Source organism: Netta rufina, assembly GCF_964035555.1.
Source record: "Netta rufina genome assembly, chromosome: 22".
Classification (NCBI taxonomy): Eukaryota; Metazoa; Chordata; class Aves; order Anseriformes; family Anatidae; genus Netta; species Netta rufina.
Genome location: NC_140146.1, coordinates 7,334,116 through 7,349,989, shown reverse-complemented (window position 1 = coordinate 7,349,989; position 15,874 = coordinate 7,334,116). Strand labels below are relative to the sequence as shown.

General features: G+C 40.7%; 1 protein-coding gene across 1 annotated transcript in view; it reads left to right on the top strand.

Moving 5' to 3' along the window:
• Positions 1-15,874, top strand: part of CAMTA1 (calmodulin binding transcription activator 1) — a gene marked incomplete at its 3' end in the record, with an annotated part of 330,178 nt that overhangs the window by 123,817 nt on the left and 190,487 nt on the right. The window contains exon 5 of the mRNA XM_084300275.1: positions 5,882-6,017. Within this exon, the coding sequence (XP_084156401.1) occupies positions 5,882-6,017 (136 nt within the window). The remainder of the gene's footprint in view (positions 1-5,881; positions 6,018-15,874) is intronic.

Genomic DNA, 15,874 nt, shown 5'->3' with positions numbered 1-15,874 from the left:
ATAGTAAAAAATCAATTTTAGAGACATGGACCTTCTAGAGGAAGGGTTCTTTTTCTGTTGTCCTGGGGAAAAAAAATAAATAATCTCTTTTAGTTTTGCAATATTTACAATTCCCTTTCAGCAACCGGAGCTCCCTAGGCAGTAAAACATAGTTTTCATTAAATGATATGTCTGACATTTACCAAATCTTTATGGACAATTTAGAGGGAACTAGTTGCATTGAACAGCCTTATTAACATTGCATTAACATGATTAGGGAACATCTTGGTCATTTAGGCCACAGGGGCTTTAATTTATGAGCACAGCAGAGAAGCAGATATGAAACATCAGCTCACCAAAATATCTTAACCTTAACTTGTTTTCTCTTTACTCTCTCGTTGTGTCTATTTCATGTTCATGACAAGATGAACTGGTTTAGATTCTTATTATTCAAGTAAATGACATTATTAAAAGAAACGAACAAACAAAAGGTCTGCTCAAAATAGGACTCAGAGCCGGGAGCAGATATGCGCGGCTAGACTCCGGCAGCCATGGTCCTGTGTATGGGGCCAGGGTGCCAAACCCCAAATGCCATTTCTGTGAAGTCTTCCCTGGAGCAGCCTCGTGCCCCCCATTCGGACGGGCACACTGTCACCACCTCGGTGTTGTTATAGGATATTCTGGGGGCTCTGTGGCCCCAATGGTGCCCACCTGGAGGTGGAGCACCAGCCATCCCACTGGGTCCGTCAGCAGCAAGGCGTGATTGTTTGCTTGGAAAATAAGTCCGAAAATGCAATTTAGCATCTCTTCCCTGGCTGCAGCAGGAACAATTTGGACAAAAATAGCTCTTACGCTGTTGTGCCAATTTATCTGAGAGCCACGGTGGTAAATAACAGGAGGAGAGAGGGAAGCATCTCAGATCTCATCAATACTTAAGACAAAAGGCTTTCTGCTCTGCAATTATTCTCCCTGTCCTTTTCCCTCCTTCCCCCAGGCCACAAACAAGAAGCCTAAAAAGAGATCAGGCAGCTTTTAAATGCCACAGGCTCATAAAAGGAAGGAAATTCAAAGTTGTAGCTGAGACTTCACTCTTCACATGCTCTGTGCTATTTTGGTCTGTAAGCAAGTACACTATCCTGCAAGCTCCACACAGTGGGACCAGAAATAATTACACCGTCTCTGCAAAAAGCCTGGCTGCCCTTGTTTCTGGGCTCAGGGATTCACTCTTGTTTTTTTTTCCTACGCAGCTTTCTGGAAGACAGAAAGTGATGCATCTGCCTTCGTTAGCGCCTAGCTGCTGTGTAGACAGCGGGTCTCAGGGTGCTGTGGGGGCTTTGTGAATGTGAGGACAGGGCTTGCATTGCTGCTCACCGAGCAGTTGTGATGGTGGCCATTGCGAAGGTTTCCTTGTTGGTATTCCTCAGCCTCTCTGTAGGGCAGTAATTTACAGTAGGAGCAAGCAAAGCGAAGTGCTTGTCTCCTTTGCTGGGGCTGAGTTGTGTGTTAGGATTGCTCCGCTCACCTGATTCCAGTCCCTTCTTCCCTTTCATTTGCTGCCTGTTTTGTAACAGCAACAAACTGTCTTGCCTCGTTGAAAACAAATATATTCTGAGTGGAGGGAAAAATGCTATTGACCTTTCCACATTATGCTGGAAAATCACCTTGAGGGAATAAGTGAAGTAACGCGGTGTTTGACGTGTGACAAATATAGGTGAGGTGACCTGCTGTGAGATCATGCTGCTGTGTCATGGCCACAAGTTTTTAGTCACGTGCAATGCAAAACTTGCAAAACTGAGCTGTGCCATGGCCATTCCCAGCTCTGGGGACAAGGAAGGGGTAGCACAGGCTGGCCACTCCAGCAGCTTCAGTGTTTGACACTGCTGGGGGAACGTGCAAACATGCTTTCACTGGTTTAGGGTATTCCTGCTTGCTTTCTGCTGTACAATAATATTAAAATACTATTTTATTATTTTCAATTTAGTCTTACGTTAATGAAAAGAACACTCTGTAGCTGCAAACTAGTAGCTAATCAAATAAAGTAAATTGCTGTTAATGTGTTAGTACTTCATATTATTGCTGTGGTTCCAGGTGGAGTTTAATACGAAGGAAAACAATTGCTTTTTGTAACTGATGCCATGCAGACAACCCTACCTTACTTTAGTTGCAGGCTTCTTAAAAACACAACTGGAGTAGACTGGTAAGGAATTACAGTCCCGGGATAGTTGGCGCTCAGGTTTACAGCTTCTTCCCCGTCTTCTGGAAGGTGTGAATGAAATCTCTGAAGTTACGTGTGCCAGCAAAACCTTCAGAGGAGATCTGGCTTTCAAGCCATACCCGTTGTGTGTCCTGGAAATTGCTATCAGATCTCGATCGAGTCCTGCTGCAACCATCAATTTATTGCTCTTGGCTGTGTTTGTGCAAGAGAGATAAGCACAGGAGATCTTCCCTCTCTATTTTTTTTCTTACAGCAAGAGAAATATAGTAGCAATGTGTATCAGGTTAAAATTGCCTCTCATTTTATGAAGATATCTTTAAAAACCAGCTGTTTTCTATGAGCATTAAACCAACTTGATACACTGCTATCAGAATTGACAACTGCTCCAGAGATTTTAAAGAGATTTTGTTTCACTGTGTTTTATTTTATTTCATATAAATCTTGTTAACTATTTTCCAGTGACCTCTTACTACTTTCTTTTTTATCACAGAAATAAAACAACAAAAAACTTATTTCAGCCTTGCAAAATCACAGCAAGGTTGCGTAGCTCAGCTTTATGGTCTGTTCAGCTACTCACTCCGTTGTGGCACTGAACACGAAATTAGGAGCATTTCACTCACACATTAAAATTTTTCAAGTCCTCCAAGCGGGCATGTAGAACTTGTCATACTTAATCAATATACTCGATGTCGTCTTTGCAACCTTGCAAAGCAGCTAGAAAAAAAAATCAACACAATAATGATTTACCGTGTCATTAGTCCAGCATATCAAATCAGCATGCTTAAAGGAGAAATCAAAGCCTTAATGACGATAGTGCTGCATATAATGTGAGAAAGTGCATAGCAGCCAACAAGTTGCCTTCATGGCCAGGCCGCTGGAGCTGCGTGGGGCTGAGGGGGCCACGGGCACGGCCTCGTGCGGCGCCCGCGCTGTCCTGGGGAAGGCCGCACGTGCAGGGGCTGGAAGACATGAAGTCTAGTGTACACTTTCTGAAAATGCCTGTGCTATGAGTGCCGTGACTCGAGGGGAGGTAAGTTCGAGCACTCAAGTGCTGCTCAGGCCTGCCACAAGGCTGGTATTTTCATTACTTACCTAAGAATGCAGGTAATTTGTAAGCCAGGGCATGTTTCTGAGACTATGATAAATGGAAATCTTTGATGTTTTGGAGAGTTTGAGCTGACGTGAAATTACTGGAATTTTTTAGAATAAACACAGCAACAAGATATGTAATATCGCTACTGAATTAATCCCGCACTGTCTACACCACAGTGTCACATAAACACTGGAGTTTCAGTAACACTGAGTGTTTATTTTCAGGGTGATGCAGAGGAGAGGAGAACAACAGCAGCCTCAAGAAGTCCTTAGTGCTGCTCTGCTCAAAGTGGCTGGGAGGAGGAGGGGGAAAGGTGCTGGTTTTCATCGGGTGGGTTACACGTGAGGCGTAGGGCAGGGGAGGAACATGAAGGAACAGATGCAGCAACCGGAGCGTGAGCGTGTAGGGCTCCTGGCAGTGCTGCCACGGCCTGCGAGGCTTAGGCTCCACACAAACCCTGTCGGCCCTCAGCGTGCTGTGTCTGAGAAGAGACTGCAAACACCGGGTCACGCCATTTCGCCTGCCTGAGACCCGGTGCAAGTTCCTGGAGAGAGCACTGCAGGCCTAGAAGCAGGGTTGGGAGGCTGGAGGACTTGACAAATGGTCCGATACACAAACCTCCACTTTGCACTGCTAACCATGGTTGTCTGGCTAGCTGAACACACGGACTGTTATTATACTGGTTGTATTTGAAATAAAATACTGTATTTTCATTTGCATAGTATGAATGAAGATTTCTCCGTGATCGCAAGGACCTTTTCTTTGTGGGCTGGGTTTCTGGTGTTTGTCCGGTTTCTGATCACATCCCATCTTAATTTGGTGGAGGGAAAACACTGGGAGTAAAAGAGGCAGGGCATCCTTTTACAATGGTGTTAAACAGGTACTGACATGCAGAGACTGGGGACAGGCACGGCTTTTACGGTAGTTTCCGTGATTGCTGGTTGTGTTTGTTTTGACAAAGGAAGGGTATTGGTTGATCCTAGGTAATTTCAGCTCGCCTATGGTGGTAGAAAACTGTAATTTCCTCAGTAGTAAGTTGGCTTTATGCACTTAATAGAACATTGGTGTGAGTTACTCTATAATTAACAGCATTTACATCAGCGTTACTGCCCTATTATTGTGTGATAAACATTGGTGAAGGCGGTTGTCTTCAAATGGAGGATTTTGTTAGTAGCCTTTGAGGGAGAAAAATGGAGGGAGAGTACCTGCAGAAGACTGGTCTGGTGCTTATACCAGAGCGCCTGGAGTGTTTGTAGCAGAAGAGGGAGGGGAAAAAAGATGCCTTTCCAGCTGGCCCAGGCACTCTTTTTTACACCTTTGGCATGCCTTTGAAATCACAAGCCAATAATTTATGAACAGACACTACTTAATTTGGCTTATTTATTTAAAGAGCTTAGTTGTGTTGGCTGGAAGCTAGACTGAAACTCTCATCTGGCCTTAAAAATATTCAGCAGCTTCTAACAATTCCAGAGAATGCTCTGCCCTGTCTGAAAGCACCTTGCTGATGAAGTTCCCAAAGTCGACGTGCACAAGAGGTGCGAAGTGTGTGCTGTTTGGGGGTTCCCTCTCTGCTTCTGGGAAGGCTTCTCTCTGTTAACTTGTTTTGTTTCTGTAGGCTCAGGAGTTTTACTTTATCAAATGTCTCCAGCCAAATCTTTTCTCTGAAAGTTGTTTATTGCTTCTGCTTCTAATGTTGTTGTTTTTCTTTCTGTTCTTGGTGTTCTAAAGCCAAATTACTGTGACTAATGTACCACTGTAAATTTTTGCAGCATCTACAGTACCGCTGTCTGCATGAGACGCATGGTGTCCTTTTAGTGATTTTTTTTTTTTAATATTACAGCAGAAATGCCCCTTTTGTGTATTGGCTTAGCATATGGCAAACATTTCTGTGAAATATAGTAGTACACCAGAAAGATGCTAACTCCTGTATATTGGACAAATGTCAATGTTTCTTTATTGGTATTCTAAAGCATCAATGCACTTTCTAAGAGGAAAATATTTTCATACATCTTTGAAGTCAAGATGATACTCAAAAAGGATAAAGTTATTCCATGCCTAACATTGATTTAACATTGTTCATATCATTGATACGAACAGTGAAACCAATGTATAAGTTAATGTTTTTCTTTTTACCTTTTTGTTTGTTGCATTATGAAGCCAACATCCATATTCTGGTGCTGCATATGAGGCGTATGTTATCTAATCCTACTGATGGATTAAAAAGGGAGATTGTCCGAACAAAAGGAGTCATTTTTTTCCTTAGCCATTCTTTCCTTCTAATTTTCAGTGTGTAGTTAAGCCCAAGCATAGTATGTCTTGTGAAGACACAGACTACCTTACTTTTTTTTTTCTTTTTTTTAAAATATATATCAACCATTGGCACGCTTCATTAGGTACAAGGTTCTCAAGTAAAATTTTGCAGATTGTAAAACATAGTTAATCCAGTTTACCGTAACAAAAGGTGATTTTTTTGGGGGTAATATGAAATAATGCTTTTCTGTAGAGACTTTTGCTGGTCTGCACTATATTGCTTCATAAATTCTCTTGCAAGTGTTTTTTTCTTTATCTAATTCCTAATTGTTTCTTATTTTCAGACCACAGAATGGTTCTATGATCCTATATAATAGGAAGAAGGTGAAATACAGGAAAGATGGATATTGCTGGAAAAAAAGGAAAGATGGGAAAACCACCAGAGAGGATCACATGAAACTGAAAGTCCAAGGAGTGGAGGTAGGAAAACAGAGGGGCTGTTTTTTGAATGATAGGTGGGCTAAAAAGCAATGGCTCCCCAAATACTTTTAACATGAAGTTGCCTATTCAAAGGGAATTGCATTCTCTGATGGTTGAAGTTCAACTGCAAAGCTTCTACCAGCTTAGTTCTCAAGACAATAGGACCGTATTCCCTACATTTGTACTGAGTTTTCGGCCAAAATGGTAGAAGGGTATTAAAACATTTAATAGTAGAATTTAGCTGTTTTATTAAGAAATAATCTGATTTCAGCAAATGAATAGTGAAGTTGAAAGGATATATATTTGTATAAGCTATATTGATTTTTGTAGTTAATAGAATGTGAGCATTGCTGTGGATCTGAGGCTGCACCCAGTTATATAGGCATAATACAGAATAATTTGTAGCTTTTAGAGTAATTGTTATTGCTTAAGGACTGGCAAAGTTTGACTAGTTCTCTCAAGCTTTGTCTGATAATGCTACACCTACACTGTCACCAACTGTAACAGGAGCGTTGCTTGTATCAGTCAGCCCTACCTTGTGTTGAATTCTGGATGAATACACAAATATTGGCCTTGATTACACCTAGGTCTGAAAAACATGAAACCTCAGACACCTTTGGAAGAAGATTGGCTTCTTCCAAATGTGTTTGTCAGACGTGTGGCCTGTAAGACACATGTGGGACATGTGCACTGCTACTCCTACTTTCCGTGGCTGTCAAATGCAGCCTCTGCAGAAGCAAACACCCCCCATGGCTCTTTTTTCCTATGTCTGTACCTCACACCTACTCCTACCACGATGGAAGTTTCGCTAGCTTTCAGCTTCAGCTATGGGTAGGCAAAGCTCTCTGATGTCACCCCTGCGGGCCCTTCTTTGCATCTGTTTACACAGAATTAATCTTTCTTGTGTCTGGGTGTTTAGTACCCTACACTTCCCAAAGTGGCTTCAGGATTTGTGCTGTTTTTTGACATCTGTGCTGCATTACTGAATTAAGTGTGTGGTATTCTGAACAGTCGAGTGTATGGAATACGTTTCATGCTCACGCTTCCTGGTAGGTAATTTGTCATTCTTACATTCTGTCTGTTTTAATGAGGTTTTTGGTTTTAAAATAGTATTAAATGGATTTCATTATATTACACGAGGGAGACATAACTTCGTTCCATAATTTTTACATCCAATAACAATGTTTTATTATGACAAGCCCCCAAAAAAGTCAGCATAATAGAAATTGCGCTTTGTTTTTGTTTAGGGTTTGCAGAGCTGGATTTAATTAACTTCCATGAACTTTAACAATGCAGAATACCAAAACTTGTGCCGCAAAATTTAGCTATAGGACGGTGTCCATTGGCCACAACACATACACATTATTAAATAAATACTTCCTAACATTTTTTTCAAAGATGGAGTGATCAACCATTAGTGCCTGACTTCTTGAATGTCTGTGCCTGTCACATTTAACTCAAATAGTCCTTCACTGAATCCAGTAATTTCTATTTTACTGAAGTCTATCTTCTAGAAAGTAACAAACCTTAAATTGAAGATAGCAAGGGATGGAGAATTCACAGGTCTCCCAGCAGGTAACACCATGACTGTGCATGGATCTGGTTCCTGAGTCTATCCTGTGAATGATTAATGGAATTTTTATTGGGGCCTAAAACTGGTGGAAGAAAATTTCTACATAAATCTATGTATTAAGTAGCACTAAGGGGAGTATCAAAATCCAGACTGATCATTTAAATGTTGAAAAGAAATTAACATTTTTTCCCTGAGGGTATCAGGTCCTCCAAAGGAAGCAATGATTCAAGTGTAGTGATTTATGTAAGGAAAGACAGAAGAAAATATAAACTTGCGTGAACAAACAAATAGAGATTCAGGTCAAGATGAGGAAGTTAACTCAAGCATACATTTGAAGCTAGAAGAGTTGGATTCATTGTAGAAATCTCTCTTGTACTTTGAGTATGTCCTCCTTTACTTGTCTTTCAGCTTTGTTGACTTAATTCTAGGTAAAGCCAGACAAAAATGGACACGGTAATAAAAAAAAAAAAAAAAAACAGTCTGGGTCTAAAACAGCTTACTGTGTTCCTATCTTTTCTAAAGGCTGTAGAGATTTTCCTGTAGGATGAGCTCAGGCTTGCTCCACCTCACTGCACCATGGGTCATTTTCTTACCAACCTGCTGTAATGTTTTTTTGCTACCTGCTATCTCATTTTGCTGACAGCGTTGCATCTAAATAATTACTACAGATCTGAGTTCTGAACCATGTAGAAAAAGGTAATTTTCTTGACCTCTAAGTGTTGCTTGGAAAGAATTATGTATTTTTAACCATCTTAATTGCTACATCAGGACACTCTGCAATGCCGCTTCATGGACAGAGTTATGTTTTTGTTTCTGATGCCATCCTAATTGGAAGTGATGTTCTTTACTTTGACACATAGACAACAGATTTAAAATAATAAAAAGGGCTCTTTTTAAAGTTGGAATGATATTGTCGTTAACCATATTAGGGTTTAACAGGGCATGAAACAACTGTCTGCCTTGTGGCACTGCCAGATCATTTCTGCTATTCTTGCAGCCAGGAGATAAATAGGCATCATAGTCATACTGATGGAAAAATACAAAGATGAGAGCCAAGAACACGGATAGTATCCAAATTGAGTTTTGAGAGTTGCATCTAGTAGGTAAGAAGGAGAAACATGTTGGCCCATAAAACTACTGACCAGCCAATTCTGAAACACCGTATGTATTAGTAGATTTTATAATTAATTACTTCCTGAGTTTGATGAATATAATGGCTTATACATCTTTCCAAGTTCTGGATAAGAATAAGAAAAAAGTATTTTTAAACAAGTTTTCACCAGATACTTGGGGACCTTGGTGTTTATCAGTACCATATAAAAAGATTTGGTGTGCATGGACAATGAAGGTAAAGAAAATCTTCAAAATCTAGAAAGAGAAATAAACTAATCAAGCAGACATTAAGTGATAACTGCTTGAAATGCTTAAACTATTGCCTTGCTTAGCATCCCTGTGAATAATTGTTTTGGACATTACTTGGTTAATCTGGTCCACAATCCTGTTAGAACAGGCTTGATAAAACCAAAAAGGAGAAGTTAATTTGGCTTTTCCCTTAACATACATCTTTGTGCAATTCTTTATGGAATCTATTAAAAATCTCCAGTCCATGATCCTTTTTAAAATTCTAATTAATTAGGATCCCTGGTGATATGTTCCTAATCAATTCACATAATTAAAAATTTTAACTAATAAATAATAGTAAGGAGTGTGTTGAAATAGCTGTAACATAATTCCAGACTGGTACTGCTATGAATTTACAAATGGTTGCTTCGGCTAGTGAATTTGCCTTTTCTTATGCATGAGTCTTTCCAGTTGTCTGTAAATGGCACGTTCACATGAATTCATTGTAAACTGCTGCTAAAATTAAAATGAGGTTGTATTTTTGTAGTAAATTCCCTCTTGTCCTCTGTGTTTTGCACGGATGGCATGGGTGCTCTTGATCTTTATGCTATATTGAAGATAATTTTATTCTTTCCAAATCCCAGTGCCTAAAGAGATGTTAGAGAAAATGGTTTTCTTAGGCTTCAGGCAAACCACTCACCGGCTGAGTTGCTGTCTGAGCATGAACAGTGTTATCTGTGATGCAATTTTGCCAAACAACTGGTATGAATCCAGTGCTCTAAAAAAAATCAATGGTTGTAGCAGCAGCAGCATTCGTAAGTGCACATCCTCTCATTTCCATTCTTGTGTGGCAGAGGGAACAGTGCTATCAGCTGAACAATGAGGGCCACCTTCAGCAGTCCCAGCTCATCAGTGAGACTGGTTCATCGGTTTTGATTTAGTCTGAGACCGCTAATTTAAGACTGGAGAGATCAGAGAGCAAGATGAATGTGCTAAACTCATATATTTGAAATATCATTTTCTCTCATATATAGATGTATGCTATCTCAGTACAATATGATAATCTTTATGAATTCCTTTAAAAAAAAAAAAAAAAAAAAAAGGTATAACTTCATTTAAATCTTATTAAGAGAGAAACTCCCTTGTGGAGATGGAGATGCAGAATATCAATTTCGCATGCAGGACTTGTATTTAATTATTATCATAACAGTCCCTTAACGCTATTACAGATTAGTCCACAAGGACATGAATGGAAATTTTAGATTATTCAATTACTACATAAACCCTGGAACATAACTGTCAAAACTTTACAAAAGGTTTCTTAAGCATTTGGGGTCTCAAAATGCAATGTACCTAAACTTGATTATTACGCAGGCTGTATAACCATGGTGATGATAGCATAATTTACAGCTTGTGAGCTGAGGATGCATGTTAAGATGACTTTTTCTGTTAGTAAATGACCAAATGGGCTTTTCTGTATTATGTAAAATAACCCATAATTGAATATTAAACCACAAAATGTTTTTACATCTTTCAATTCCTTGTTATTGTCAGTGAAATTTACTTGTAAGTTATTACTGGAGGGTGAAAGCAACTTCTGAGATCACACGTTCAAGCAGCACTAATCTTGAAAACTATTCCTAGGACAGTCTGATCCAATTCACTTTAATTTACATGGGCTTTACTCACCCTCAGAGGTGAGCTGTGTAGTTTGCAAACTAATTAGGATTACATTGTTCAGTCAGGCTGCTTAATGCATTCCAGAAAAATACTGCAGAATGGCTTTGGAGAAGAAATTAGAGTTTAATGTGAAAGGCTTTCTGAAAATATTACACACATACATGCATACATTAACACAAAGAAGCACAGCCCTGAAATCAAGAGAGAAAAACTGCTTGGGAATAGTGACAGTTTTTAGACAAATCTATTCTTTATCATTGCTATTAAGATTTTTTTTCATAGATGACTTTAAGTATTTAAAATCATCTGCCAGCTGATTTCTAAGCAAAATCTCCGTTAATCTCCCATAATTCATTAGAGGGCGCAGAGCATAAGAGCATTTCCCCAGCTACGGTTTGGGTCCTGCATCTCTGATTTCCAACTTGTTAACACAATTCACGGCTCAACTCTACTCTCAGAACTTCTGCTAGGAGAACACTTTCTCCCCATGTAAAGGGTCTCTGAGCAGAGACAACATCAGTGCCGGTGTGCTTGCTTTGGGGTTGACCAAGACACACATAGTGCAAGGCGAGTGCTTTGTGCTTGGATAAACCAAACTGCAATAGGGGTGCTGCTGCTGCTGCTCTTCCCCACATGCCAGACACAACTGGTGCCCTGTCCTGATCAGCCATGTGTGCTCTGCTGTCTCCTCCACCTTCCCTCTTGCTGAAGGGCTCCAGGGGACAGATGGGTCAGCAGAACTTCTGGTCTCCCTTGCTAGGCATGTTGGGACTGCCTGCAACCTTCCTCACCTAATAGCTTTAGCTTTTTAGGCTTTAGCATCATCAGACATTAGCTCCCCGTTCTGGTTAACTAACATTTGCTCCGTAATCTCTTGTTTGTGCATAAACTACCCTTAAGGTCATCCTGGCATCTTAGTGATTCATGCGTCTGGGTAGTGCTGGGGAAATCAAGGAGCTGGTTTACAGTTTCTGAAGGGGAATATGTATTACCATTAAATCAGAATGAGTCACCTGAGAACCTCTTCTGAAGGGAACATACATATCAATAATTCGTTTTCTGTATAGGGATCCTAATGTATGCACTTAAAGTAATGTAAATTCACAGCAAACGTCTGTGGGTTTTGGCATCTTCTAGCACCCTATATGTGTTGAACAGCTTTTATTCTGCAACAAACCTGTAACATACCTAATCCTTTAATTGCTTTAGCTTATTTTATGGTTGATAACTTTAATCAATAAAAGCTTTCTCAATATCTGGCTGTTTCAGAACTGAAGGTTCTGCTGAGATGCGGGTGATTGGCTTGCGTCTATGTATTTTTCTGAGTGGGACTATTGACAGGATTTATTGTTGGCATCTCAGATAGAACCTGTGATGGTTATTAAGTCTTTTAAGACTCCTTTGGGAAAGAAACCCGAAAGAGTTGTATGTGACTATGTTGTTGTGTTTTTTTTTTTTTAATTATTATTTGGGCAGATCATTGTGGGGATGTGCTGACGACAAAGATGTGTAGAGCCTTCCTTGCTGTGTAGAAATGACGTTTAATTAGTCTAAACCTTGCAGAATGCTTTGCTGTTTTCACATATTTTGCTCAGGAGTGCATGGCATTAGGCATGGCTGCACAGTAGGAAGGTCTCCATCTCTGGGAGGCCTCAATCTCAGTACCTACAGTGCCACTGAGTCCACCGGTGGTCCCACAGGCTGTGGCTCTGCGGTGCCTGCGCTGCTCTGACCGTGCATGGAGAGAGGCCGGGGCCAGGTCTGCACGGCCTGGGGGCAGCGCTCGGAGCCACCCCAGCGAGGGGGCTAGCCTCCGGGCCCTTGGTGTCCTGGAGGGAAGGTGCATGCAGGAATTGTTTGTTTGCCGATGTTCAGAGACACGTTTTTAACCATTTGGCTTTGCCTGCTGCATGGCCTAACCCATGCCAAGCTCCTAATGCAATGAACTGCATTAAGAGAAGTGGGAAGAGAAGCGCTCTTCCTCCTGAAGCCCTGGGGTCAGCTGTCCTGGCGTGCTCTGCAGGGGGTGCTGCCTTTGTCAGAAGGTGGAAGACGGAGGCTTGGTGTTACTTCTCATTGCTCTAGCACACCACAAAACCACCTTCATCACAGCTCTCTTGAAGCGCCTTGAGCCCACGTTTAATGTTCCGTTCTGTCTGTGCGCGGTATTTCTAGTCAGTCAGAATTCCAAAGCACTTGACATGCAGCCGAGGGTAAGGAGCTGCAGGTAAGGACAAGTGTAAGTACGTTCTTAAATGCTTTTCCCTGTTCTTAAATGAAGCACGTGCTGAAGGGCTGTGCTGGGTAAGATGCCTCTCTACCAGGGAATGCGTACTTTGTTTCTTGTTCCTTTATGCATGCTATAGAATGAACTTCATAGAAAAGGTTTGTTGTAACTGATAAATGAATATTTTTGGGAAAATTATTAAATCTCAAGACTATAATGCAGTTTTCTTCAAGATAAGTAAATGTTTTCTACCAGGTGAAAGCTTGTTGCACTTACGGATAGTCACTTAGTCTGTGCAGTTGGCTACTTGGAGGCTTCCAGATGGAGCCACTTGCTAAATGTGAACAGAATGAAAGAAATGAAAATAAAGTCACAAAGAGATGAAGAATCTGTTTCTTCTAATTCCTTCTGCAAACAGTCTTTCCAATGACATATTGAGAATGGACTGAATTGTAACAAAAGTAGAAATCAGAGAGCTGCGAGGTAGAAAGAACAATTGTTACATTTACTTTAACTGATGTAACACAAAGCAACAGTTTTTACACTCAATTAGTTCATACATTGTTTTGGACGCAAACCAGATGGTAAAACATGTTTGGTTTTGATTTTATATGATTAAGGAAGAAAGAGTGAAATAGAAGGAGTAAATTGCATTTTCAGGACTTTTGCCCTTTTTATTTCATTCCTTCCACCATTGGCTGTGTATAATTTGAGTGGGATAAGGAATCTTTAATCTTGCTAAACCTGCTTTTAACCTACCTTTCATAACGTGACAGATTGAACTTTCTTTTTGAAAATATCTTGATTTGTGGCATGTCATGGTTCTGGCTCGGATAGAGTTAATGGCAACAACTGAGATTTATGCATCAATGTTATGAAGCAAAGTAAAAAGCAAGAGCTTTTGGAATTGCATGCTTGGTTTGAGCATGTGTGTGTTGAATTTCGGTGAAAGATGAATTGTGAGGTAGGTTCGTTGTTTGCAAATGTTGAAGCAATAGTGGCACGTGTACAGCAGACTTAACATATTTGCCTTAACTACCCTTATGTTTTGTACTAGATTTTAGAAACACAGATTAGCCTCATTTTACAGTTACTTGGAATCCTGAGTGGGCTTAAACCCTAACACATAATTAACTTGAGATAGAAGAGGGAACAGAAATGGGAGCTACTTCAAGTACAAATCTCTTTTGCTCTCCTGGCCTCCTGCTTAAACCATACGTACTCTCCTGTGAGGCTTCTGGTGCTCGTTTGAAAAACAGTCTGACATTGGGACTTCGTTGTCTTTTAATTCCTGAAAGGGGATTGTGATTATCAGTAGGATGTGGGACAAGCAGGGACTTACTCTGCAGTACAGTGGGGGTACATATTAATTTGGCAAAAAATGTGTATTTAATTTGGGATTATTTTGTTGTGTTAATACATGATGCAGTTCGGTAAGCTATCTTCTGTTGTGAGCTTCAGTTTCCTTATCTATTAAATGTCTCATATTCTGTGGAAGCACCATGATGGAAAGGAAGAATGGTCAGGATGACCTCACGGTCATCAAACATCTTGAAGGTTTACATCTATCGAAGTATTACCATCATCTCAGCTTCTGAAAGCAACTTACCTGGTCGAGGGAGTTTGTCCCCCAGTATTGTCTTCTCCTTCGGCAGCAATTTTGTGGAAAGAAAGAACAGAGAAAGCATAGCACTGAGTGCAGAGCCTTTCAAAGCCTACCAGAAGCAACAGAAAGGGATTCTTTTGGGCTTAGTTGAGCATAAGTGGAGGTCAGGACCCCTTTTTGGGTGACAGGCAGGTGGCATGTAGACAAGTTCGAGTAAGTCAAGGGCAACTGTCTCTTCAGTGCAAGGAATGATAATTGTTGCACAGCACAGGTTTGCAATAACTGTTCAGGTAATTGCTTTGTAATTGACTGCATCACCCCTTCTTCTTGTTTAATAAATAGCATGAATAAAGCTGAACCACATGTGGTAAGATTGTAATTCAAATTCCATTCGCCAAAGTCTGAACATTTTTCATTTAGCATGTAAAGGCAGTTTCTATGTAAATTATTCGAAAAGAATCTCTGTGGACTAATGACATTAGCGTCTGGATGGTTTGAAATTGTTTGAGTAATTGATACTACAACTACACCACATACTGTAGGGAAAAAGGAAGAAGCTGGTGATGTGAGTTTGCACGCTTCTATGTTGAGAACGAGCTGGGAATTTGATTGCTGAATATGCTAGACATGGTCTAAAGAAATGTATTTGTCTTATTGTCAGGGGTTACAAGCATCAGGAACAGTTTGTTTCTTTTCTTAAGCCTCTAAGCTTCTCCTCAGCTGAGAACTTAGGAAGTGCATGGTGTGGCTGGGCCTGTGACAGCAGCAGGATTTGGGAGCAGGCCTGTCCCGACCAGAGCGACATTTGCAGCTCCACGGCACAGTTTGCCCTCACGACAGAGCGTGTGAGCTGGGGGGCTTGCCATCCGAGGGGGAGAACGCGTGTTTGCTCCGCACAGAGCTGTTTGTGGCAACGAGCAGGCTGGTATATTGTAGGGAAATCAGTTTTGACTCAAATCTGTGGCAGGTACAAAAAGCAAGAAAATTGAACAACCCGAAATAACTCCCGAGCACTTCCCTTAAATGTATAATGCATTTCCTCCGGATCATGCCTCTGAAAGGCAGCACATATCTGGTCTGATGTTCTAAAAATAATACTTCACATTTTCAGAGTGCTGGGGAACCTTGCAGAGCTTTAGTTATCTTCTGCCTATTATTATGAAAATAAAACTGGCGTTTTAGAGTATGCAGAGCTCTGGGGAGACTCCGAGGGTCGCTTCTGAAAGGATTCCCTTCCTGAGAAAGGTGCAGGGTAGGTGTGTGTTAAGCTAACCTTGTGCTTGTTCCAGTTGTGTTTGATGATGTGGTGTGCACAGTTTTAAGAAGTTCCCCTACCCTCAGCCCTGGAACTCCATTATTTTATTGTAAAATTCTTTGCACTAAATACAGCATTAAAAGTTAGGTGATCAGATGCTAACATCTTACATCTG